Source organism: Neopelma chrysocephalum, unplaced genomic scaffold (genome assembly GCF_003984885.1).
Source record: "Neopelma chrysocephalum unplaced genomic scaffold, ASM398488v2 Primary Assembly neopelma1_60, whole genome shotgun sequence".
NCBI lineage: Eukaryota > Metazoa > Chordata > Aves > Passeriformes > Pipridae > Neopelma > Neopelma chrysocephalum.
Window position 1 is genome coordinate 1,468,283 of NW_020897715.1, and position 27,905 is coordinate 1,496,187.

Genomic DNA, 27,905 nt, shown 5'->3' on the forward strand with positions numbered 1-27,905 from the left:
ATGGGGGCCGCAGCGGGGCTGGGGCTGGCGGCCGTGCTGGCGGCGGCCGCGCTGTGCGGGCCCGGGGCGCTCGCCGGGCGCGTCCTCAGCGGTGAGTGCCGTGCGGCGGCCGGTGCGGGAGCGCAGCGCTCGCAGGACCGGGAAGCACGAGGGGGAGAGCCGGGAGCGAGCCCGCTGGTCGAAGGACCCGCCTGTTGTCGGCGAGCGCTGGAAGCGCATCCCGGGCGCTGCTGCCCCGCTGCGGGAGCGCCGCCGTCCCGGCGGGGCCATCCCGGGGCTGCGCACCCGGCAGAGCTGGGAACAGCTCCAGGTCTGGGTCCGCAGGCTCCCGCGGCAGCCTGGAGTCAGTTCCTGCCCCGTGTTGTTGGAGCTGGCTGATTGCGGGCGCGCTCCGGCTCCGTCCGAGTTCTTTAAAAAAGATCGAGCGTGTGCTCGCTGCAGCGTCTTCCCGAGGAACAGCTGTGGGTTGAGTTGTGTTGGCGTCTGTACAGCGATATTTCTTCTTTGTTTGTAATGTTGTCAGGAGGAAAAAGCAAACTTCCAAGAGCAGGTGGCATAAATAGTTTTATTACGTATAGGTGCGTCCACAACTCTCAGAGCAGAAAGGAAGACAGTACTTCAGAAATCTCTCTTAGGTTTAATTTAAGATCTGTAAGCTCACACTGTGTTTCCAGTGTACGGGTGCATATGCTCAGAAGCTGCTAAATTTAATGAAAAGTCTATTTTTGATTGTACTTTGGCTCAGACCCTCCAAGCTAAAGCTAAGAGGCTCTCGGGGGCATGTTACATGTGCAGCACATACATGCATTTTCCTGGAAACAAAGATGTACATGGTCGACTGTGCTTGTTAACAAGTTGTGTAAATGTTTGTATATGCAGGTAGAATCACTTCTCTTTATGAACTGATTCCAGAACAATGCATATTATTTGTATACCATTGTTTCAGAGGCTGTAATAATAGCATGTCAAGAAAACTTCTTGCAGTTTTTTGTGGGAGACATTTGATCTCTGAATTTGGATAACTTTCTTAGTTGCTGATAGAGTGCAGTCACTGATCATTTTGATCATGTTTTATTTGAAACATGTTCATGTGCAGAACTGAGAGGTGCTGTTGGGCTTTTGGTGAAACAATATCTTCAGGAAACAATAGCTAAGTAATAGTACTTCCAACACTTTGACAAAGCTTGCTTGCCTGAAGAGTACCCTGAAATACTTCATCTACCTCCATTATAATGTGAATTGTACTGACTGATATGATACATCAAAGCCCTTTGTATAACAATTTATATGAATCCTATATAACAGCTGATTTTTAAGGAATAGTGAAGATTAATCATCGATGAGATGTATTTTGCATTAGTAGTCTCACTGCTGGAGTCCATGTGTGACAGAGGAAACTCAGTCCCTTAATCTTCTAGCTGAAGCTTCTGTGTTTGAGATGCAGCAAACTGAGTAGAGGTCCAGCTTTTAAAAATGATATACAATATGTGTGTACTGCTTAGTCAAATTGTTCATAGATGCATAAAAGGTTTTGGGGCTTTGAAAGAATACAGGCTCTGCCCTATATTTCCCTGAAACATTTCAAAGCATATAATGAGCCTCATGTCAATGTATTATGCAGCTAATACTTGGCTGGTAGAATACAGGGAAGGATTTGAAGACACTTACAGAAGAACCATTTATATGCTGTTAGTTTATTAGCTGAAGTTGTATTCATTAGTTAAATAACAGCCAAATATTTATTATGCTTCTGTCAGATACTCTGATATACTGACAGAAGAACTCTTTTTTTATTTTATTTCTTCTTTTCTTCTCTTCTCTCAAGGACCACACCCCTATCCTGGTACATGCTCAGGGATAGGTCTAGTACTAGTAGTAGTTGACACTTTTTCAGACAAGAAATAGTGCTATTGAATAATTGGGCAGTGTGTGCTGTCCACCTGACTGCCATCTAGCTTATTTCTCTCTTGTAGAAGAACCAACAATTTGGGCTTAAACAAGTTTGTTTGAATTAATAAGTCTATATCTTAAATAGACCTCAGTTCCTGAGAAATTGCTAATTCATGTTTCAGTTATGATAAATAATCTTGAATGATTGGAAGTGTCACTGTTCTCATTCCAAATAAATATATAATTCCTACCACTCACATAGAAGCTGTTTGTGAAACTGGCTTGAGTGCTGGTTGGACCTTGTGGAAAGAGTCCCATTTACTGCAGTACATTTGCACCAAACCTAGCAATAATTTAAAATTTGCAACCATTTTGACCACAGTGTCAAAAGGGCAGAGAAGAAAGGGCCTGCCTTTTCAAAATGACATTTCCTTAAGTAAAGGGTTTTTGCTACTCTTTCCAAGTATGTTCATTTTCCTGGGATATAATTAAAACTATTGCTAGCATCAAATAGTTCATATTCAGGTGTTATTTCTTTGTCATCTTTGATTTGGGAAGTTTTGAAGAGCAGTAATACAAATGTTTTGTAATTTTTAGTGTAGTTAGACAGATGGTTTGTGAGCAGTGCTCACAGCCTCCATATCAGGCTATCTAGTGTTGCCAGAGAATTGATTCTTGAAGAAAAAAAAAATCCAAGCAGTCTCAGGAGAAAGTGCTGAGTCTGCCTTGCTGTCCCATGACATCATAAAGAACATGAAGTGATGATAATGCAGTTTGCAAAGATGCAATTACTTTAAGTATCTATTGGGCAGGAGAGATGCAAGCTAATCTTATTACTAATCATTTAACAGCCTATGTATTAATCATAGATGTTATAGTTTAATGACTGCTGTTTGCTGTCTACTTGTATTTCTATGGCTTTTTAAATTTTGCTGTTTGCTATGGCTATGCATCAATGGCAGATTAAAGAGTGATGCAGTATTTTAAAGCAGTATGTATCTGTTTTGGTGTAGCAGTATTTGGTTATATAAAACACTAAATGAGGAAAAACATTTAGTGGGTTATGAAAGCACAAGAATTGCCCCTAAAGTATAGACTTATTTGCTTTAGATGCCTTTAAGGAAGTGGATATGCTCATTCACACAGCTTATGATCAGATTTGAGTTGTGCATAAAGTACTGCAAAGTAAGATAATCGAAGAAGTATCTTCATGGGTACTGAATTGAATAGACCCTTTCTGAAAAGGGTTTAATTTAGTTGAATTGGCTTGGCCTGCTTATTACAGTTTTGTCTGTCAAACTGTTAAATATTTTCTGTAGACGAAACCTTCTACTGTAAAGTTGTGGTTTTTTTTTTTTTCATGAACAGTTCATTTTAATATACACTTGTAGCTTAGAATTTGAAAGTATAACCTGAAAAAACCCACTGCCTGTCTTGTCTACAGGATACATGTGCAACAGGTGTGTATTGAACACATTTTATTGTAAATACCCAGCATTCAGCTCCATACTAGAAAAGCTTTTAATGCACACGCATGCCCACATAGGACAACATCTTTTTGCTCAGTTTTAGGTCTCAGTACTCATTAAACCTGGTACTTGGAGAAGTGCAGGAGAAGCTGAGCATTTAATCCCCCTGGAGTTCTTTATCAATTCCTTTTCTTATCCACCTATTCTGAGCAATGTCTTTTTGGAGGCAAATCAATGATCTGGGCTCTTAAAGGGAAATGATGTGATGACTCTTGGATATAATACATATTTCTATTAAACACACCTTGCTCGTCAGCAAGAAATTCCACAATACCTTGTGGAATGAGAATATGATTTTGATAATGGGAGATGTGTGATGGGGGATGAGTCCTTATAAAGCAGAGTAGAAATACCAGACTACTTGAACCAGTTTTAGGAGTCAGATTTCAGTATTAGAGGTGATGTCCCCTGGATCAACCCTGTTAAGCTTAACCCTGCTTATGAGGGAGAGCCATGCAGGTTGGCAAGATTGTAGTTCTGCTCAGGGGCTAAGGGGAGTGATGGAAATTTCTAGTGCTGTGCCTCAGGTGAGCATGCAACTTTTCCAGGAATGCAACTTTTCCCTCACAGCATCTTGTTCAAAAATAGAGGAAGGCATTGCAATTCTCAAACTCATGATTGTCAAGCCCCAGAGCTCCACTTGTCTGAAGAGCCCAAGAGGAAATTCTTACCATGGAGGGAGCTGTGGTGGAACAGTACGGATAGTTTGTTTTTCTTTCACATGGCTTTTCTTGCTCCAAGTGAGACAAGGCTGGTGTGCTGCCCCAGTACAGCATCCCGGTGCAAAAAAAGTCTCTTTCCTTGTTGAACTCATGTTCTGTACCTTCCCTTTAATTCTGTGTAGTTCAGGTCTGATCCTGTGTAGATCAAACTTGTTGATTATAAGATGTTTGCAGGAGAATTTGCTTTGGTTCATGAAGGCTCTCTATACAGCACTATTTTTCTGAAACTAATTCTCATAATGGCTTTCTCTTTAGAAATCTCTGCATCAGAAAAGACTGTACAGTACTAATGTAAAATAAGTAAGACGAAACAATGATTTGATAGTAATTGCTGCACTCTAATCCCATACTCATACCTGTCACTCACGAGTTGGAAATTGAGACTCTTGCTGAGGCAGTCCCTACTCCCACCACTGACAGACAGGAGGACCTTCAGTTCCAAGCAATCTTAAGAAATAATGAGTCCTAACTAAAGAGTTGGCAGGGCTACAACTAAATCTAAATGTAGCTGCAACTAAATCTAAATGTAGCTGCAACTAAATCAAAGTAGCTCCAGCTAATGACTCTAGGTTCACTTTATGGGTGAAGGATAAAAATGGTATTTTTAGGGTGGGATTAGTTTCATTTTGCTTTAGATCTTGAAAATACCACAGATAGACCCTAAAAATGCCTATTTCATTCAGTTGTCTACACAGTGAGGTCAGTGAGCCAGCTTAGATGTGGACAGGTACATTGGGAATAACTAAAGTTTGGGGAGATGAATCCCACTCCGTGTCTCAACAGTTTCTTCCCCTACAGCAATGTATGTGTATACATGTAATGAGAACTAACCTGTCATGCTTTATCTCTATTTGACTATTTTTCTCTTATTTTATTGTAGTTTCAATTGTAGTACCAATTCTAAGATTCCATGTGGATTGGCCTTTCCCAGTTTCTTAGGAGAATGTGAATGAGCAAGGACTTGCCTGTTGATTTGTCTTAATTGTGGAACTGCTGCAAAAAGAAGGCACTCTACACTCTTGTACTGAGATGCATGTAGGGTGTTCCACACCAGGAAACTCTTGAGTCCATAAATCAAGGAAATTAATGTAATTTTGCATCCATTGTAATTTTACTGAAAAAGGGTGAGAATGGATGATGCTTGCTCTGAAAAATAATTGGGAAGTTTTCTCTTTTCTCCTCTTTTTATTAATTTAATTGGCATAGGACATATTTATTGACCATGGGAGATTTAGGTTGTATATTAGGAAAACGTTTTTCACCCAGGTGGTGGTTGGGCACTGGAACAGGTTTCCCAGGGAAGTGGTCACAACACCAGTTCTGCCACAGCTCAAGAAGCATTTGGACATCAATCTCAGGCACATTGTGTGATTCTTGGGGTATCCTGTGCAGGGCTAGGAGTGGGACCTGATGATCCTTGAGGGTCCCTTTCAACTGAGGGATATTCTATGACTAAAGATTTATGAACTATTTCCTTCGAGAGGCAAAAATAAGAAGCCATCAGCAGAGATTCTCAGAAGTGCTTAAATTTATGCTTAGGAGGAAACCTGTAGAGGGAACATACTGATTTATATAAAATTGGGTATTTGTGAAAATGCCTACTGTTTTGGGACAGGAGAGTATTACTATTCCCTACTCCCCTAGGCTGGAACACATTATACTTAAGCCATTCAGACAGTTCTTGTCATGTCTATTCCACAACATGTCAACAACTTCTTAGCTGCTATGTCTGTCTTTAAAGTTTCTGGGAAATCTGATCTGGATTTGACTTCACAGAAAACTATTGATGAAGGGACTTAATTTGAACCACAGGATGACCTGGGTTGGAAGAGACCTTAAAGATCATCTTGTTCCAACACCCCTACCATGGACAGGGACACCTTCCATTAGACCAGGTTGCTCAGAGTCCCATCCAACCAGGCCTTGAACACTTCCAGGGATGGGGCAGCCACAGCTTCCTTGGGCCCATCTTGTGAGTATTTGTGCTGTTTTTTATATAACAGTTGACACGATGGAACACTTGGTGTGCCTTCAGGCAATGGTATATAAAAAAATTTATTATATTAGTGGGTGTTTATAGGACTTTTAAGAAAAAAGGAAAATAAAGTAAAAATGCTGCTAAGAGCATCAGCAGTATTTTTGAGTTCTGGGTAAATAATCCACATCCTGGAGCAGACTTGTAGATGTGTAGATCTTTCCAACACACTGTTTTTCCTCTTATTTTGAATAGATTCAAATAGATTCCATTGGCACTTGGGTGTCATCATTGGTCTGCTTGTGTCCATGGAAGTGAACAGAGTTATTTGTACTCACAAAGAGTGTTATTCTTTGGGTAGAACTGTAATTTTTAACAAACACAGTTCATTGCTAGTGAAAGTGAGGTCCGGAGTATATATCGCAGAAGAAAATGGGTCTGCTCCATGTCCTATGCTCATGGTGACATTTTTCTTGCTGCCAGTTGATCAGATGCAGATTGTACCACGTTGAAGTGCAAGCTGATCCTCTCTGGATGCCAGCACTAAGTTTCAAAGTGCATTGTCCTCATCGTGCCTGGTGGTGCCAAAGAGCCTGCGTTGCTCCAAGTGACAGTGTTTCTAGACCTCTCAAAGGCAGACAAGGGAAAAATATAGGTCTCACATCGATCTCTATTCCTTCTTAACATGGGAATAGAGAAGGCAACTTGCAGGTGGTTGTCTTAGCAGCTATGTTGGCACTTGGGGTGAACCCCCAGGACAGCTGTGTAGTGGCCCCTTACAGAAGTAAGTGGCTGTCTGCCATGATCAGCCCTGTGATATATACCTATAAAGTTCACACGATCAGAAGAGAGGAAAACTGTTATTACAGGAAAAGCTAAATGGATCACATGCTTTAAATTTATGATGAGTTATATATCTGAAACAGAGCTGATGCCAAAATGAGGGTATGTTTCACCTAGAAGAAAGGAAAGCTGTCATGGCTTTAATGATTTGACTGTGGGGGGGAAAAAAGAAATACTTTTTGGGAAATTCTTTATAGATTTTTTTTTTCTTTTTGATAATGAGTTATGACCTGAATCAGTGACTAAAACCTTTTAATAAAAATGGATATTTATTTTCCAGTTGAAGACACTTACCTTGTATTGATTTACATAATTGTAATCGTATGTTTTCCTGCAAGGGTAGTTATGGAGGGTGAAGTGTTGATTAGCTTCTAATGAGATTTAGACATCAAGCTACTTCTTTACAGCCTCTTTATCAGTGGCCTGAGATCCCTGCTGTGTGTGCCAGGATTGAGAAGCTAACTAAAAGAAATAAATGTTATTTTCTTTGTGAAATGAATGAATAAACCTATCACTGCTTTGTGAAGATGGCAGCTTTCATTCCAGTTCCCAGTACATCAAGAGCAAGTCTGTGTCTGAAACACCACAACACTGATTTTGAAAATCCAGACAAACTTTTAGTCTACTCTGGGAAAGACAAATCCTCCCAGTGTTTCTTCAACACAATGAAAAACATTTTGCAGGACAAGGGATCCTAGCTTGCATCTTCCCAAGACCTAGAAGAGTGCAGGTTTTGAGCACATAGAGGCTTTGACAAACCTCCCCAAATGTAATATTTAGATCAATACTTGTCATAAGTGTTCATTTATGTATTTTTAACAACCAGCAATCTTGCTGCAATATGCAGGGAAGCTATCAGATTGAATTTTAATTGCATTTGTATTCAGCCACATGGCAAAATCCAGGTGTTAATGATGAGTAATATTTAATATTTAAATCAGCACTGCCTAATGTTCCTTTACAAATGGACTGTCTCCTTTTGATTTCTTGGTTTTGTAAAAGTGTAGCTATTATGGGTCTATTGAGGACAGTTATTATTCAGAAATAACAAGTGAAATCCTTGTCCCCAAAAGTGCTTAGAAACACAATAGCTTAACTAGTTAACAGCTGAAAACCCAATTTCAGCAATAAATGAACTGAAAAAAGAGAAAATAAAGAAGACAGGGACTGGACTGAGACAAATACTCCTATAAAATTTCATATTCTGCATAACTACTAACTCTGTCTGAATGGTATAATACTTTCTTTTTACTTAAAATTTCCTTTGTCCCTGTTTTGTCACTTTGCAAGATTTGCATTAATCCTAGAGAAGGCTGTTTGGCTGGTGTCTGAGGACCTCTAGCATCGTCTTTGCTACGTCACAAGATATGGGGTGGTTAACGGCTAAAGATAGATTTGGCCTGTGTCTGAGAAAGAATAGAAAGAATTTACCTTTTAGTGATCATTTTATACATGCTGTCTATACATCTATAACTTTTATGGGTTAATGACCAAGAATTTAGCAAGAAAGGCACTCCATTATAGGAGTCCCTTACAATATATATATTGTAAGAAGTCTGGCTAACAGATGAGTTTTGCTTGAGAGCTTGGGGCCAGCCTCCAATAAGCCACCTTAGACATTGTCTACATGCTCATGACTCTGATATGATGCATACCAAGTGTCTCCCTGTACACATATCTACTTGAAGTACAGCTACTAGATAGGCAAATATGGCCCTGTGATATTTTATATAAGCCATTAAAAATGACTTGGAACCCTTGAAAATTTTTCCCATTAGAAAAATCACTTAAGAAAAAATGTATGATGACAATTATGCATAACCCCTAATCCAGAAGAAGTATAAATCAGTAATGGATGTCTCTTTGCAGACTTGGTTGTTAGGCGGGTTGGAGGAAAAAATACCTACTAAGGTATGGAAGAGATAGCTATGAAATATTAGTATGGCTACAGGCTGGTGTGTGATCTGTACAGGAGCTGGTATTTGAATGGCAAATTTGAGAGCACACAGAATTGCTTAAGCAGCTCAGAAGTGTTAGCTGAGAAAACATCAGTAGTTTGAATAATGATTTAGCTAGAGAACGTGTCTTAGTGTTACAAACTTTGTGAGAGAAGATGGAAGTTTGCTTTTGTCCTAAATGAAGACAGAATGTAATTATGAAATGTTATCACAGTATTTTTTTAAAAAAAGTAATATGAATCATCAATTAAATTCAATGAATGGCCACAAATATGATGCAGTAAAACATCAACAGCAGTAACATAATATAGCAAAACATGACCATCAGCTGAACCCAGTCAAAATCTGAGTGGATGATACAAAGATCATTTGACAAGATGCATCAGCTTTGAACCAAAATGTGATTAGGGAAATTTAATATCTTTTAGGCTCTTACTGGCCGCATTTGAAATGCATTACTGGGACCTGGCATGGAATGCCCTGTGACTCAGGGACAGGTGAAAACAAATTGTGCTCAGTGTTACCCAGACCCTTAGGTCACTGTGCTCATGCAAGCTTGAGACCAAGACTAGTCTTTATAACACAAGCAGAGAAATATATTTCTAGCCAGTGGAATATTTTAGTTAATTTACGTAGAATTCTGTTTTTGCTATTTCATTATTACTATCACTTAAGTTCTTGTGTCTTTATTTTGTCACTTTATTTTCAGAGTTCTCCATCAGCATCATGTCCATGGAGATTTAGTAAATACAAATCCTGATGCTCTTAGGGAAGAGGAGTCTTTGACCTGGGTATTTTATCAGCAATTTAGCTTCTAAATGACACTTTATCATGACAATATAACTTCTGTCATGACAGAAATCAAGGAACCTATTATTTCTGTCTAATGAAACATAATTATTAAAACTTAATGGAGACATAATTGATTGAAATACCAGCTAAGAATTTGCTTGTTTCTCCTTTTCTCTAAGAGCACTTTTTTCCTTCCAGAAATGTTTTAATGCGTAGTTTAATTAAAAACTTTGTTCTAATGTTGAGATCAAAACATTCTACTATGGAACTGCTATTGACACCCAAAGATGAAAACTGGTCCTTATGGGTGGGATATTAGGAAGACATTTTTTACAGACAGAATAATCAGGCATTGCAATGGGCTGCCCAGGGAGGTGGTGGACTCATGGTCCCTGGAGGTTTTTAAGGTGAGACTGGATGTGGCACTTAGTGCCATGGTCCGGTAACCACGGTGCTGTTGGATCAAGGGTTGGACTTGATGATCTTGGAGGTCTTTTCCAACCTGGTCGATTCTGTGATTCTGTGAATGGTAGCTGGCATTTCTTAGAGCAAGTACTGTAGACTTGCTTTCATCAGCTAATGAGATGGTGAGATAGAGTGCGAGGGAAGTCCAGCCAGTTCAGGTTCTCCGCAGTAGGTGACCAGAGCTGCTGAAGCTGAGGGAACAAGGCCAGAGCTGTGTTGTCTGGCTGATGTCTGCGAGAGAGGTAGAAAGAACAAACCAGGAGACATTCCCATAAGAAAACTGGGGACATCTAATCTTGCACTTTTGTAACTGTGGAAGAAAGTGAAAGTCTTTGTCAGTTGTTGCTTCAACATAATGCTCTTCCCTCAAGAGGCGAGAAAGCAATTATTGATGGAAAGGTAAGGAATGGGTTCACGACACCAAGCCAGGGGAGCTTTTGCTTTTTTCTGTTCCTGCTTCTGACCAGGGTCTGGACTGTTCTGCTTGGGTGAGGGAAGGCTCTTCTGATACACCTCATGAAAGGAAGGATATAAGCACTCCATTTTCACATCTGTGGATAATCAGATAGAGTTGGTTGAAACCTTAATTTGCCTGGGTGTTTGTAGGGGAAAAGAGTAAGAATGAGTTCTTAGGTCTTATTAAATTATTAAATTAGTTAGATCTTCAGTCTCACACTGAAGGAAGGATCAAATACAACAACATGCTTTTCTTTTTTTCTTTCTGGATACCATGTGGTGGCACAATGTTTTCCTTCATGTTTTCTTTATTCCCCCAAGTATCACAGGGCAGATCTTTTGGAAAGGTTGTAAATGTCTAACTTGCCTCTATCTATTCATATTGCATAGTGTCTTAATGTGATTCATTCCAACAGTCTTGGTTACAAATCTATTTTCTATTCAATTGTGACAGAAAAATTGGAATCGAATTTATACAGCTGAAATAACAAAAATGTTGCTTTAAAATTAACTATGGAGTCTTGCTTGCTGCAAAGATGTGAGTGTAAGGTAAAATAACACATAGTTAATGTTTCCATACTTATCTTGTCTGCTGTACAATGTGGTCCATTCTGTCGTTTTTCACTGGAAAATTATTTCTGCTTTGTAGTTGAGAAATTAGTAGAGAGAGAAAGTGGTAAAAAATGAAGCTTAAAAACCTGACACCTCAGCTCGTTCCGAGAAGAGCACTGAAATGTCAACTGATTTGCCAGCTATTAAGGCAAAACTGCAGATTTCCATTAACACATTTATCTGCCACAGTGGCGCTAGTTCAAAGTCCCTTCAAAAGAAGAAAGAAAAGATTCAGAGTCGGTCACTGACTAAATGCAGGGATTAAATTAACTAGAACAAGAGAAATTCACAGCTTCTTCCAGAAAGCTTACTACTCTGCCTCACATACTTCATTCACATTGTATGGGTCTATGGATCTTAGTGCCAATTATTTCTTGGTTCCTTGCTGTTTTTTCTGTTGGTTTCTAGAGGTATATTCTTGCAGAAATGATCAGCCTTTAAGGGGGAAGTTATTTCTTTTGCCGGAGGTGTAGAGAGCAACGAATGAAAGAGTAGGAATTTAGGAGTTGGGTTTCATTTGTTCAATTCCTTCATTTTGTAAGACTTGATTTTAGAGTTATTTAACACTGCACAAACATCTGCAACAACAGTGGTATTCTTATAGCAGCTCAGACACAGCACTTGCCAGGACTCCATGACCCAATGATTTTAAAGGTCTTTTCCAACCTAAATGATTCTATCAAGCAGCATGGGTCTCAGTGCAGCAGCTGACTGGAGATGAATACCCTGAAGGAGCTTGGTCAGGTAGCCAGCAAGGACCCATTTGTCCTGCTAGGAAGGAGTCACTTCAACCACCTGAGAAACGTGCAGGGGACTGGATGTGTGTGTTATAGATGGAAAGCTAACTATTTTCCCATGAAAGGGAGGTACAGCATGGGAACTGAGATCTCCAGTGGTCAGCCCACTCATCTAGATTGAACATTCCTGCATGACTGAAACTGTGACTGGAATATTTTGATGGCTGAATTTGCTCATTACTTACTACTTGGTGTCAAGGGGGAGTATGTGCACAGCATGAAAGGAACCATGGAAGAACTTCTTTCTAAAAATCGTCTGGGAAAATAAAAAAAAGACAAGACAGTGAACAAAGGACTCTCCCTAAATTTACATATACGTCTTGAATTGATGCTTTGAATCCACTTTTGAGCCAGAGGGAAAGGTGTGGTCACTTTTCCTTGTAAGTGATTCGTGTCCCACATGATTCAGTGCTAACCTTTGGATGTTTGAGCTGTTATATCCACATGTGTACTCTGGCAATAAGCCATTGTCACTCACTCAGTGGTGAGGGTCAAAATGTTGATCGGACAGAGCTCCTGGGGAAAATTGATCATGTTAACAAAATTTGAATTGCAGTATTATAGATGAAGGGAATGAGCTGGGATTTCACATGCAGCTTTCATTCTTGCACTTCCCACTTCTGAGCAGTTAAGAGTTATCATTTTACTTTGATAACAGGGACATTTTTTTCTTCTATTCAAAGAAGTCTTAGAAAGAAGCCCATTATTTTATATACCTCTGTATCTAAGGGTCTGCCCTTTGGTTCTTCAGCACCATTGCCCAGCCAGGACTGTGGCTCTTACTACATGGATTGATAGCAAAACTCTTAACTTGCATGAATAAAGGGAAATGGCAGGAAAGGAATTGGGACATACAATATTGTCAGGATGTTATCAGATGAAGTCCAAATAGATGCTCTCTTCCTGATCTTGGAGCCTGGATTTTTCCATGGATATCTGTGGAACAAGCTTGTCCTTTTTATTGAACAGTTTTTGTATTATTTTTGTAGATTAACTATTGATAAATAACTGAATTTTCAGAAGTCTCTCTGCCAAATAAGAATGAGACTGCAAAAGTACATATCTTACTGACAGTCCTTCTCCCAGATGAACTTTATTAGGGTTTCATAAAGAGAAGTTTTCAGAGTTTTGGTTTGGTTTTTTTTTTTTTGGGAAAGAGTTTTAGGAAACTCTAGAAACCTAAGCATAGAAATACCCTACTGACCCCGTAATTTAGCTTTCCACAACAAAAATGATCCCCAAAAATAAGAGTTATTTTCCGATTTAGCTAAAAGTCAAGACCTATTCCTGTTTTTATGTTGCATTATTAATACAGCTTTGATACAGTCTGCTTATTCTGTACAAATTCTGGAAATTGTCCACTCTGCAAATACAGAGAAGTCTTCAGTCAGCTCTTGTGCTGTTTGCAATCTGTTATGGGAATTATGCTACTTATTTAATAAAAAAAAATGAAACAATACTAAAGCAAGATGAATGAATTAGCTTTTAGGCTTTTCTGTTTACTTCTATGTTTGTTCTTTGTGTTTAGAAAAACACTGGCTTAAAAAGTTATGGTACAACTTAATTTATAGGATGATGTTGCTGTTTTCCACTGACAAATTACAGTGGGTTTTTTTTAATGCAAAATGGAATAAATCCTGTTCAAAGGTAAAGCCAAAGGGTTTGCTTAAGAATGGGACTAAACACAAAATTTTCTAATGTAAACCTGACATGATACAATCAAATAATATTCTTGCCAAATTATCCAGTCAAATTATGAAATTTGTTGATTTCTAAACAATCTAGATAATGTCTCACAGTTTTAATTGCTTTGGTATCCTTCAGTAATTTTTACTTATCAAAATAACCTCTCCCGCTTTTCTTTTTAAATGATAAATTTCCATACTGGAAAAAATTGATTTTTTTTTTCTAAAAGATGGTTATATTTAGAAGCCTTCTCCTGTCCTGAAATGAACATACTGGAGTTCAGTTGCAGCTGATATGGGAGTGTGTTAATTTCTCATCTTGGTATATAATCTCTAGAGAATCTCAATAATGGAAGATAATTATTTTTCCTTTTCTGGAAAAAGGCATGTGTCTTTCTCAGCCACAGAACTGGAAGGAATAAGTATTGTTTCTTCATTTGGCTTTTGATTCTTTCCACAGACATAACTCTGAAGGGCAAAGGAAAAGTGGTGTGAATGCAGTAGATCTAGTGCTTTCTGAAAGCATCACAGGGTTTCTTTGTGAGATCTGGATTGCATTGAGATATCTGTTAATATCTGGAGTTTCTGTTGGGTGTTGCAAAGCATGTTTAGAGAGTGGCCACCTCCTCTAGCACCTCCAGTCCCTGGACCCCCTCCTGCCTGGCTGCTGGTGCCCACCCTGGTACCCAGGGCTTCTCTCTGAGCTGAAGGATGTGGCTGCAGCTTTTGCCCTTGATGGTTCAACCAGTCGGAAAGCCAAGCAGATATTCCAGTGCTGTGCAGGCAGGACACGGCTGTCACACAGATTGACACAGGCAAGATGCTGCCTTTGACAGCACCCCAGTGCATCACCCATGTTAACATGAACAAAGTCCCCTCCTTCTCCTCAGCTTCTCCCCTTTTGTTCCTTCCCATTCCCTAACCCTGCCTGATACCTCATGAGATTACGTAGTCCCCTCAACATCCTTATCAAGTTGCAAAGTCTTGTTTCCCTGCAGTTTCTTGATAGCTCACCAATTTGTGTGCCTGACAAGTTTTCTTTATTTCCTTCTTGTTTTTCTCCATTACATTTTCCTGTCAAGTCTGTGTTTGTGTATTTGGTTCCTTTTATTATTATTCCTTTTTGCACCAAAAAATTCATTGACCAGATACCCTAAGGAAGCAGATACTCTCCTTCCACACACCCTTACATGTTGTAGTCACATTATAGTGAAGAGTAGCTTCACATCACGAGTTCCTTGTGAATACAGCCTCTCAGGGTTATATAGCAGGATTCAAAAACTGCTAGCTGCTTCTTGCCTCTAAAATGGAGAATTTTAAACATTTTTTTAAAATCAAATAGCTTTGATTGCAAAATAAAAGTGGAGTTGGTCCATGAGTATGAAATAGTTAAGAAAATACCCTCCAAACAGATCTTGGCTTTAACAGAGTGGCCTGATGGTACAGTCATTAGAGTAGGGAGTATTTTTCTAGAAGTTAGTGGGAATCTTCAGTGTTTTGGAGAGTTTCACGGGCCTTGGGAAGAAAGCCATAGATTCCCATGAACTGTGCAATATTTGCAATTTAAATTAGAGCGAAGTATTTCAGTGGTGCCAGTGTATCCCCATGAATCCTTTCAGACAGGGGAAAAAAATCTCCTGGCCTCCAACAGCATATGCATCATGTGCTCTATTTTTTTTTTGGCAGTTTTGCCATTCATTACTGTACCCTAAACACTCTCATGTTTTTATTTTTCAGGTCAAAAGGTGTGCTATGGTGCCTTCAAGCGTTCATGTTACAAGTTAGCCTATTTCCAGGACTTGTCTAGACGCGTGGGCTTTCAGGAGGCCCGCCAAGCTTGTGAGATGGATGGTGGGGCTTTACTGAGCTTGGAAAGCGAAGCTGAGCAGCAACTGATAGAAAACATGTTACAAAACCTCACTAAATCAGGCTCCGGGATTTCTGATGGTGATTTCTGGATCGGGCTCTGGAGGAGTGGCGATGGACTGGCCACGTCAAGTGTTTGCCCCGACCTCTACCAGTGGGCTGATGGAAGTATTTCACCCTTCAGGTAAGTCTGCTTATTGAGAAGGTTCCGTGGAAAGAAATGGGGATTGAAATGCCCAGCAAGCCAAGTACTCTAGAAAGAAGCTTGAAGACTTATTGGCCCATGAAGTTACTAGTGTCCCTCCTTAACTTCTCCACATAAAGGGGAGCTGAGGTTTTGAATCTGAAGCTATGAAAGGGTGGCATAATGTGGCTTGCTCCCATCTAATGAGTTTGTCTCTTTATGGCTTTTGGAGGTTGTTCTACCACACACAGGATCTTTAGGGTATAGCCTGATAGCAGGCAGGCAAATTCTGTAAGACTCTGGCCACCTCAAGTCAGGGAGCCAGCCACTAAGTAAATTAATGCATATTAGTTAGCGTGAATTTTTCTGTTCCTACCCTTTTTGAAAAGCCTTTCATTTCCTGATTAAGCCAAAGGACAGAGTAGCAGCAACTCACAGAACTCAGGACAAAGGGACAGTTAAAAGTCAAATAGTCAGGAAAGCAGAGCAGTAGGATTTTATTTCTGCAGAGGTGTTTTGACTCATCAGAATTTTAAGATCCAGAGATGTGGAGCTTGGGACTTAAACTCTTTTCACTGAGAAGCTGTGAGAAGTGCAGCATATCTTTGAGGATGGGAGTGTTGGGGTTGATGTGTCTTCATTGAAGTAAACTCTTTTTAGCACCCTGATGAACCTTACCTCCAAAAGTTGAAGCTTGTCTTTGTGTGTACCACTAGAAATTGGTATACAGATGAGCCTTCCTGTGGAAGTGAAGCCTGTGTGGTGATGTATCATCAGCCAACTGCAAACCCTGGGCTGGGAGGGCCATACCTTTATCAATGGAATGATGATAGATGCAACATGAAGCACAATTTTATCTGCAAATACGCCCCAGGTAGGTGAAACTAAAGTTATATTTCGCAGGTGGGACGTTACCTTAGAAAAAGAATTGCCTCAGTTTTGTGAGGGAATCTGCAAGTGTCTTGTGGCCTATGGTACTGGTTCCTTTGGTGTGTGCTGAGCTGGCATTAACAGGAATGTAATATGTCAATAATAATTATTTATTTTAATAAATTTGTAATAAATTTAAATAAACCTGCTTGTATCTAATAAGAATGTTTTCAACGTTGTCTTCACTATCATACACTACCAGGTTTGCTTTGATTTAATTCATTCCCTGACTATTTTATTCTCCACAAAGTGTTTTAAGTGGCCATTTTCTACTTTCCTTGCTCACTATCAAGTAAAATGACCAAGACATCTCTTGGTCCTACTGGAAAAAATACTGTCCTTGTAGTTGTAGACCCACCATTTTATATTAAGTTATTTGTGATGGCTGTTTCAAAATGTTTTGGCTTGAAGAATGAAGTCCAGAACAGTAGGAAAAAAATTCTGCATTCATGCATGTAAACTTCAGATATGAAAAGCAGATGGATGCTAGTGAAGATGGTGACAGAAAAAGCCAGATCTTAGGCAATTTGGCTGTACTTCCAGACATGACATAAGTTCTGTATATGTCAGTAGAGGAAACATGAACTATAAACTAGAACATCATGCAAACCAGAAAAGACGTGAAAAATAAACTTTCAAGTTTGAACCTGTAACACTTTCTACTCTTGGTGGTACTTACAGTAAATGAAACCATGGTTTGCAGCAGGATCATACAAATATTTTCAAATAATCTGTGCTGTGTCTGTTTCTCAAAAACTAAAGCCAAAAGTCAGAATGCATATGAAATTATGCATTAATTTCATTAATTAATTAATAAAAGCTTGAAAAGTGGACCAGTGGGAATGGCATGAGATTTAAAAAGGCCAAGTCCAAGGTGCTGCAACTGGGTTGGGGCAACCTCCAGTATGAATCCAGTCTGGGGGATGAACAGATCCAGAGCAGCCCTGCTGAGAAGGACTTGGGGGTGCTGGTGGGTGAGAGGCTGGACATGACCCAGCCATGTGCACTGGGAGCCCAGAAACCCCCCGTGTCCTGGGCTGCATCCAAAGCAGTGTGGGCAGCAGGGGAGGGAGGGGATTCTGCCTCTCTGCTCTGCTCTGGTGAGACCCCACCTGCAGTGCTGCCTCCAGCTCTGGGGTCCCCAACCCAGGAAGGACATGGACCTGTTGGAGCAAGTCCAGAAGAGGGCCACCAAGATGATCAGAGGGCTGGAGCACCTCTGCTATGAGGAAAGGCTGAGAGAACTGGGATTGTTCAGTCTGGAAAAGAGAAAGGTCTGGAATGATCTAATTGTGACCTTGCAGTACCTGAAAGGAGCCTACAGGAAAGATGGAGAGAGACTATTTACATGGACCTGTAGTGATAGGATGGGGGGAATGGCTTCAAACTGAGAGTGGGTTTAGATTAGAAATTAGCAGCCAGTTCTTTGCTTTGAAGGTGGTGAGGCTCTGGCACAGGTTTCCCAGAGAAGCTGTGGATGTCCCATCCCTGGAAGTGTTGAAGGCCAGGTTGGATGGAGCTCTGAGCAACCTGGTCCCTGGAATGAGATGATCTTTAAGGTTCCTTCCAACCCAAGCCATTCTGTGATTCTGTGAAATCCTACTCTTAACACCTATTTGTCCTACCTCATTCTGTGGTTTTCTGTTTTCTTGATGCTCACCATCAAACCATAATCACTCTCTCTTTACAGATCTGTCTGTCTGTAGAGATTCATTTTATTCCTCTGACTTTGGGAGATAGCTTTTTCACTCTCTAGTCTCTTAATGAATATATTAATGACAATTGATATTGGAAGCAAATATTAAATATTTGGAAGGCTTGGTATACCCACATATTTTAGCCCCACCCTCAAAATCTGTTTCTGCTTTTAAAGTTATTAGTTTATGATGATCATTATATATCATAAGCCCTTCAAGGAAAAGTGACATTTACATTTTTATCACTTTTACAACCGAGCACAATTATTTATAAGAGAATAAAAAGATTTTATATCATTAAAATAACATTTTTATGTCAGAAAGTTCACATTTGATTAAAAAGGTTCAATTTCAAGTATATTTCATGTCCTTAAAAAAAACAAATTGAAGTGAAATAATGATTCTCTAATAGTGAACTACTTACCATTCTTGTTGAGATGTGATAAAGAATTGTTTTTTCTATTGCTTTCACCATTGGAAAAAATGCCAGGTGTTTTGGATTGGCAGAAAACAAAGTGATAACAGTGAAATTGCTTAACAATGAAAATGCATTTATATTCCTTTCACCATGTAGAAATAGGTTACTAGTGTATAATGAGGCATATAAGGCAAATAATATGTAGGTAGATAATTGTTAGGACTGACATTGTTGTGCAGCTAAATACAGTACTACTGAATTGTAGCTATTTATTTTTCAAGCTCTTGGAATTGTGCTCTTTAGCAAACCAGACTATTCTCCAGAAATGCATTTTTCTGTCACATGGAGGAAAGGAGTGGATGCATAAATGTATATAAATAGGTATATGACATTTCTTTCACTGCCTGAAGAAAGTACCTCAATGTTTGTAAGAAAATTACATTTGCCATCTCAAACTGAGATCTTACAAATGACCTTTTTTTCCCCCCAAATCACCGTAAAAGCTTCAACGTCAGCTATTTACAATACAAAATACATCCATTTTAGCAGGAGTATTCAAGCTCCACATGCATATTGAATTTCCATTTGTTATCCAAATATGTTGTTTCTCCACAATTTTTCTGTCTTTATGGTGTATATGGTGTAGGATACCAGTCACAGGCCAAAACAGGTTGTAGGTGACTGTGATGAAGTTGAATCTAATTGTATCAGCAGCAAGTTCAGGGCAGTGCTCATTAGGCAGTCTTGATCAAGCAGCAACCACATTTCTGGTGGTCACTTTTGTTTTTGTAAGCCCTTTTTATAGTGCTTTCCTTGACAGCATTTACTGGCTTTAGATCGTATTGATCATTCAGCAATCCTAAATTTAATTATAGGTTGGTAATTGCAACCGCATTTAGTTTCTGCCCAGCTCCTGTATGTTTGATTATGCAATCAAATTAAAAACTGCTCTTCTGCTGTCTAGGGACAGAACTCAGTTCTTTGGGGTGTTTTGCTATCTTTCTTTATATATGGTCAGATGTAGCTATTTTTTGTCAGAGTAGGTGAAATAATTGCCTTTTTCTAGTAGGCTTTATTGCTGCTTTGATTTCTCCCAGCAGTTTGTGTTTATCAAGACACTCAGAATTGCAGGCTCATAGCACTATTAAGTTAGTATAATCTTATGATAAAGGAATGGTGTTCAGTCATGCAGATTCCACTCCTTCCTCTATATGAGGTAATTAATTCTGTAATCTTTGTGAACTTTTAGTTATAACAGTAACCATAAGTAAATTTACAGGCCTCTGCAATGCAGCTCAAAGCCGTGAATTTGTCCTCCAGTTTCTGGTGCGTTACAAGTAAGATATCATTCCTCTTTTAGTGATTTCAGTTCCTTATGAGATTTATTAGAAGCCACTCCCCATGATTTGGATTTTAGGGCTGCCTGATGCAAACCCAAACTACATGAAACTGGCATCTAACCTCACAAACTTGTGCTGCTTTGTTTTGTTTCGTAGCCAATATTCTGTATGCATTATTTTGAAAATGTGGATAAGATTGAAGTGCTAATCAAGAACACTTAGTTTTTTGTATTGTTTTAGGATTGTCTGCACAAATAAAACTTTGAGGGTGTTAGGAGTTTTATTGAGCAAAGGAAATTAAGATGTTTAGTGGTTTATTCAGTAATCTAGCAGTGGCCACCAAGAGTTGGAACTAGAGTAAACTATAGCCCTTTTCTAAGGAGCAAAAAGTATGAAGTAGAAGTGATTTGAGGCTAGTTTTCAAATAGTCTTTTTTAAGAAGATGAAATGCTGAAGAGTTAAGCAATTACTGTTTGGGGGAAATGTATCTATTTCTATGATACTGCATGCAAAATAATGAAAACATCTGTTTTATTGTACACATATTTAATTCTTCAACAATTGATTTCAAATATTGATTTAACAGATTATGTCTTAGAAAAAGAATTAGGAGACAGAGCGGAGCCAGATTACGGTAAGAAATTTTAAACATTAAACTGATTTGCAGAGGTAAATACAGAATTATGGGGATAGCTTACAAAACCCTCCAAAGTTATTTAAGTTTAACAGGCACACTTTAAAACTGGAACATAGGAGAAATGAATCCTTTAGAGAGCAATAGCTACGAATATATGGCTATTCAGAATAGCGCTGCTCGTAATTCTTGTTCCAGATGTAATTCCAATTTTGTAATAAAATCCTGTTTACATGTATATATCCAGCAGTTCAGTCAGTCATAAAAACTTTCATTTTTCCAATATAAATTAAGATGTAATTACTATTAATTTATTTAACAACATAACAGCCATATTTTTTACTCACTGTTTTCCTAAGATATCTGATATCCTTTTCAGATACTATTCCAACAGTGCCAGCAGGAAATCCTTATGACACAAGCAAACCAGAAGATCAGTATCACATTATTGCTACTGAAACAGGTAATGTGTTCATATGAATTTAGTGTTCTGGTAAAAATATTAACAGTGGACTCTGTTAATAATGGAAACTGTTAAATATTAATTTGTCAATGGGAGGAAGCAGTCTGTTTCCACAGGAACTGCCCTGAAAATGTATACATTTGAGTAACATGTAAAGAGTTTTAGTCATTCTTCTTTGTAACTGTGGAAACAAATAATTTCCTTGTCTCCTAAAACTTTGATCTGAATCTACAATCTACACTGTTTCTCCTGAGATGTAGGATTTCACCAGTGCTCACCCAGCTGTGGAGCATCTCCTTCTAGGCTGTGGTAACCAGTGCCTTGCCTCTCTCCATCTCCTCCCTGAGACGTATGGGTTATATCTGATACCTTTGACTCATTAAAAAAACAGGCACAAATGAATCTTTCCTAACAGACATGACATGAATTCTCCAGTTATCTACAGAATAAGCACTGTGCCATAGCTCCAGGTACCCTGTGTTTTAAGGAATACCACATGCTTAGAGGAGTTGAGTGCTTTGCTGAGATTTCTAGCAGAAATGAGACTTGGTGTTTTGGAAATGGATACCTACTGCCTGGGTGCTTCCTGTAGTGCCCCAGCTACTTCATTTAGCAATTTATGTCCTGAATGGAGTCTTGAGGTTTGTGAAAATATGTAGTACAGCCTTAGTTCAAGGAACTGAACATCTCCAAGGAGCAATTCTGGATTTTACAGGATTGTACCATGGGATTATCGAAAGTTGGTGCTCTGTTTCCACACTGGTTATCTGCATTTGAATCAGCTTCCTAACTGATATTTCCGTTGTTTGTAACTCCAGAGGATTTGATATATTGATGAACTGTGTTTTAAAATCAATAATACCACTTACAGAAACTATGCAAAGACTGTTTAAAACTCCTAAACAAAGCCAACCTGAACATTCACATTTATTTTTGCTAGTGAAAAATATTTTCAAAAGAGATGGGTAAGAAACTCTCCACACTTTGTACATTAAACTTACGCTGGTATAGAACATGGGTATATAATTACTGAAAACCAGTCAGACCCTTCTGGAAGTTGCAGACCACATCCTTTATTGTAGACAGATAACAGTCTCAGCTTTTACCATTTCCCACTCCTTTTGTCCAGGGACCTGCAGGAGAGCACCTTTAGCTCTCCTGACTAGTCAAGAACAGTGCATATCTGTCTTTTAAGGGGAAAGAGGAGATGAGCCAGGCTTGCTCCTCCTGTGGTCCTGCATGGATGGGAATCCAACATACAAGGGCAACTGAGTCTACAGATTGTGTAGACTGTAAAAATAATAGGCTGTGAAATGTACTCTGTTAAAATACTTGAATTTTCAAATACAAAATCGGAAAATGTCAGAATTTAAGACCTTAATATATCTTGCACATCACTCAGTAAATGCCGTTTTATTGATACTGCTGAGTTATCTCTTTGGAGCTCTTCCTATAGAAGGAATGTATAAGTGTTCTTTTGAGTAAGTTAATGTATTTCTGATATTTTACTCCAGATTTTTGCTCACATGGTTAAGAGTATTTTCAGCATGGGAGACATTAATGAGAGCTTTTGTCTTGTAGGTATAATTCCGAATCTAATTTATGTTGTAATACCCACTATACCACTACTGCTGTTGATACTGGTGGCTTTTGGGACTTGCTGTTTCCAGATGCTTCATAAAAGGTAAAATATATTCATCCATAATGGTCTTAAAATGCAGAATTCATATTTCCATTGGCAAGCTATTCATGCTGAAAGACTGCTTACATCTGTCCCCAAATATGCAAATAAGCATCTTTTCATCTGCTAAAATCCAAGTAGTTTACAGCTGTTACAGCTGAACATTCACCTTTGGGCTTTTCCACAACATGCTGAAATAATTCCAGGTCTCAAAGTACATTGCTGTTAGGACTTCATGTCTTTATGAAAAAGGTATCTCTGCAGACCATTTGGTAGGCTGAGCTGTTGTCAGCACTTCTATCTCACCTCTTCCATCACGATAACCACCTACAGCATCTGGGCTGTAGGAAGGAATAGTGGGGTCCTTACAAATACAGGGTGAACTCAAGGACTTGCCTCACCTTCTGTCTTAAAGTGCAGTTTTTTCCAAGGATAAACCTAAGGGCCAGCAGCTGTTTAATGCTGTTTCACTGCACATGCCCTACAAGCAACAGATGGATCACTGGAGCAGAGAAATTGAAAACAAAGAGCAAACCTGTGCTTTGAGCCACACACCAGGGTGACATCCTTTGTATGTCGTGTATCTGCTAAAGAAAATGCATAAAGTAAACAGATATTTGTACATAGATGCAGTGTCAAACAGATGAATTATTATGCAAAGAGGAAACATTTCAGTCTATGAAACAGGATAAGTTTTGATTCATGCCTTAAAATTCTTTGGACTTTTAATTTTTCTTAAAGTATGATACATTAAGATATGACAACATTTTTTTTTTTCTGAACTAATATTTCTGAAACTTTTTTACAGGATCCTTTTCATCCTTTTTTTCAGAAAGTGCTCTCAAGGCAATGTAATCCAGAAAGGTTTAAACTGAAATAGATAATTGCTATTTTAGTAAAATATCAAGAGTAATAAACAGATTCACAAGCTGTTATCCCTCTTGAAGAGCAGAAATAACAGTAAGGAATATGATATCACTGTTTTAAGAAATTAGAAAAAAAATCCTCCTTATTTTTAGTCTTCATTTTTATTTTGTGGTTTTTCTTTAATTTTTCCTGCCAATAGCCAAAACACCTTGTTTCAGGTGAGAAAACTTTTCAAATATGAAGCCTGTTTCTGTCTGTATGAGTGAGTCTATAGTGATATTTGCAGTACTTGTTAGTGATGTGCCTCATTGAAGCAAGTAATCATAAAGTAAAGATATTATGAGATCTGCATCATAAATTAAGATTTTCTTTTTTATGCACTTTCCTATAAGGAAAAGGGAAATATGTACTTTTCAACGTCTTATGACAGGCAAATACATGCTTGTGCAAGATTACATCCAGGCATCAGCACTAGGGCTGCAGAAGTTTGGAAGCTCAAAGCAAAAAGGGTAATAAAGAAATAATGTATGTAACAACAGCAATTTTATAGTAGTTGAAATCTGGAACCCTTATTACAATAGCCCTGGATTTTCTGGTAAGTATGACATATGTGTTCATACCTTTCCTGGCAGGTCTTTCTCCCCCCAGAAAGGTTTCAGCCCTCAAATACTCCTGGGAAAGCAATGAGAGATTCATGGCCCACTGAAATCAATGGAATTAGTGGTGTTGACTTCAGTGGGCTTTGATCAGGCCTTTGATGCTATAGCAGTTCATCCAGAAGTAATTCATCTGAACTTCCAAGACTTCAAAATTGCATGACACAGATACTGGAAATTCACCTTGGAAGATTGTCCCTTTTCTGTTAGCTGATTAGTTTGATAGACTAAATGATACAAAAATCAGTGAGAAAGTGATTTTTGAATCAAAATAGCAGTTTTGGCTTTTTGTTTGTGGGATTTTTTTTTTCCTCCCGGAATGTTCATTTGGGTTTCATCAAAACTTTTAATTTAGGAAATTACACCAATTTTTAAAAATTACTTTAATTAAAAAGCTATCACCAAGAACAAGGTATTTTCTTTATCTATTGAAACAGAACTTTGTTTTTAAAAAAATATTTCCCCATCTATTTTCAATTATTTTTCCACGTATTTCCACCTTGCAAATCATTTTGTTTCATTACAAATGTGCAGTTCTTGGGCAAAAGGCAAATTAAAAAAAGAGACACTTGAACTGATCATCTGGACACTGTAGAGCTTTAGGAAAGGGATTCTGTCCTGCTGGGGAAGGAGGGATCCCCAACTTTCCACATGAACCTGACTTCTCATTCTTTTTTAGGCTTCCACAACATGGTGACCTTTCCTCTGAAACCCACAATCCATGGCCAACCAGGACATGCCTAGCTTGAAAGGTCATGACTAATTTTGCCTGGCATTGGGCTCTTAAAGGGTACTAACAAGGAAAACAAAACCTCATCCCTGTAGCTGGCAGAACTGATCAGCTCATTCATGCTTAGATGCTCTCCCTTTCATTTCTTCCAGGGAAGCAAGGAGAAACTGCTTCAAAGACCCATCTCCATTATCATCTGAATGCCTTGCAGAAAGTTTAAATTCCAACCTGGTATATTTCTCAGTTTCTATGATTGCATTTGATGGTCAAAACAGCAATATGCTCAAGCTATTTATTGCATCTTCCTTACCTTTCTTACTAAAATATATTTCCTGAACCAGATGTGTAGCTGGTGAAAATCAGCGTAGGTTTGCTGAAGATAAGCTCCTTTTATACAGCTCAAGTTCTGATCCAAGGTATTTAGAAATTGTTCCTGCTGTGTGGCAAGGACTCTCCATTCAAAGCATTTCATCATTAATTTACCAAAAATGCCTGCATTTGCTGTATTAATCTGGAAGGAAGTAGGGAATCAGTCTCTTTAAGAAAGGAGTGCTGAAGCTCCTTGATTCATTGCAATTGCTTTGTTTATAGCATTGTGGCCTGATCTAAAGTCCACTGAAGCCAATGGGAGTCTTTTCAATCACTCCAATGGGCTCAGGTACATAATGCATTGCTTTGTAGGACTACAGAGGTAAGTCTGGAGGGACTAAAACTACTGTACCTTTCAGCTACCTCAAAGCACATTTTAAATCAACTCAGACTTGCTTGCTTTTACAAACCAGGAAAGGAGTAAGCTGAAAATTCAGAAAACTGAATGTGTAGGACTGTTGGGACTCTTGAAGTTTCCAGCTTACAGAGTAATGTAGGGCTACTTCTCCTCCTCTGGTAATTACTTAATTGGAAAAGAACCTGTCAGTGTGAAATATTCTAGCCAGAGAGTAAAGCATTTTGATTGAAATGCAGCTGCAGTGGCTCATGAAGTGGCTTATCTTTCCAGTAGACTGCAGTGCACTGTTACCTGCCAGTGTACGTGAGGGAAGGTGGTGCATGCTCCCTGTAAAAACTAGAGTGAACACTTTTTTTAAATATTGTAGACCACCTACTTTTGGAACCAGTTTTATTCCCCCAACAAACCACAATTGAAGGAAAACCAGCCCTCGTGAAGCTTTCTACCAGTCATTCATTGCTAGGAGTCTGATTCATGCACCATCACTTCATTGGACGCCAGGTCAAGCCCTGAAGGGAAGAGGCTTTCTGGCACTGACACCCATTAGTGTTCTGGGGTCCCAGGGGTGCAGGTGCAGGGTGCACGTGGGCAGGGTTGGGGTACCTCCCCTGGGGTGGGTGGGCTGTACCCTGAGCCCCTTGGGCAGGGCTGAGGGGTGGGTGTGTGTGTCTGGTCCCCACTACAAGGGAAGCACTCAGCTCCCGCCAACCCTGGTCAAACTGTGTCCACACCTATCCCTGAAAAGACCATTCAGTAAGAGGAGGTGTGGTTAAATGGGAACTGGAAAAAAAAAAACAAAACAAAACCAAAATGAATGAAATATGGACCAAGTTATCACAGTTCCTGGGAGTAGCACTGCTAAGCAGGGTGGTCTGGTAACTTTGGTAACAGTTGCTTACCTAAACCCACCAAGGTGGTGCCACTGTGATGAGAAACCTCCTCTGTGAAAGCAACACAACTTTGTGTTGTGCCCTTCAAATATGGGAGTGAAACTATCAGGTCTGATCACAAACCTGAATCAGGGCTGCAAAGGCACATGTGGCACTGAAAACAGTTTATATTTTTATTTTTCAGTAAAGGAAGAACAAAAACCAGTCCGAACCAGTCCACACTATGGATTTCAAAGACGCCTAGGAAGGACAGTAGCATGGAGGTATAATGATTTACTGACTGAAAAGAATGCAAAAATAACATTTTGCAGTGAGGCTGTATTTATAATGTCGTCAAAGAACATTAGCTTGGAATGGCTTGAAAATGCAAAGGATCTACAAGAATGAACTGTAAGCTCCCCCTTGAGGCAAATGTTCAGATCATTTTTATATAACGTTTGTTTATTAATTCAGCAACAAAATATGCCATGCTAAATAAAGGGTATGTGTTTATTTTGCTAAGAGATGTAAGTTAGCTAGTTGTGAGCAATGAAATGAAGAGAGCATTTGAAGTTTTTATGGGGAACTATCCACAATGTATATCAGTTTTAAGACTGTTTGTAGTTAAACAAACCCTCTTTGTTTTCTTTAGTCTCTCATGCATTGTAACCTAGTCGATGTACTGTAAATGGAACTGACAATTTTACAGTGTAACAATTATTTATCTTTGCATAAAAGTTTGATACAAAATATTTGTTTAGTGTTTATTTGCACACAACACAGTTTTTGGTCCTCAGGTACAAATATTATTTTATTAAATATTAACATAGTTGCTGACAGAGATAGCCACCATGTTTTGACATCAACCTGATGTGGCAGAATTCAAGGATTCATCAATTTGTTGTCATAGAATGAATTCACTTTGCCAGGGAATGACCATAACTTTTTTGACATATTGCACCAAGCTCAACAGAAATAACTTGGCAAGTGATACCTCATTAATGAAGTGTCCTTTGAAGGCAGCTACTAGTTGTTATTCAAGTAAAATATTTTTTACTTTTTCTGATGGAAAAAATTCACAGTGGGCCAGATTTAGATTACTGTTTCAGTAAGTCGATG

General features: G+C 38.9%; 1 protein-coding gene across 1 annotated transcript; it reads left to right on the plus strand.

The window, feature by feature from the left end:
• Positions 1 to 27,532, plus strand: CHODL (chondrolectin). The gene is made up of 7 exons (XM_027681548.1): positions 1 to 91; positions 15,462 to 15,774; positions 16,491 to 16,648; positions 20,746 to 20,793; positions 21,173 to 21,256; positions 22,838 to 22,940; positions 26,992 to 27,532. Exons 1-7 carry the CDS (start codon positions 1 to 3, stop codon positions 27,074 to 27,076), a joined length of 882 nt encoding a protein of 293 aa, XP_027537349.1. The 3' UTR covers positions 27,077 to 27,532.
• The last annotated feature ends 373 nt before the right edge of the window (positions 27,533 to 27,905 follow it).

Excerpts from the sequence above, each read along its gene's own strand:
- CHODL (XM_027681548.1), top strand. The coding sequence starts at position 1 with ATGGGGGCCGCAGCGGGGCTGGGGCTGGCGGCCGTGCTGGCGGCGGCC. Across the intron at positions 16,649-20,745 it reads TATCTGCAAATACGCCCCAG|ATTATGTCTTAGAAAAAGAA; the intron begins GTAGGTGAAACT and ends TTGATTTAACAG. Across the intron at positions 21,257-22,837 it reads CATTATTGCTACTGAAACAG|GTATAATTCCGAATCTAATT; the intron begins GTAATGTGTTCA and ends TTTGTCTTGTAG.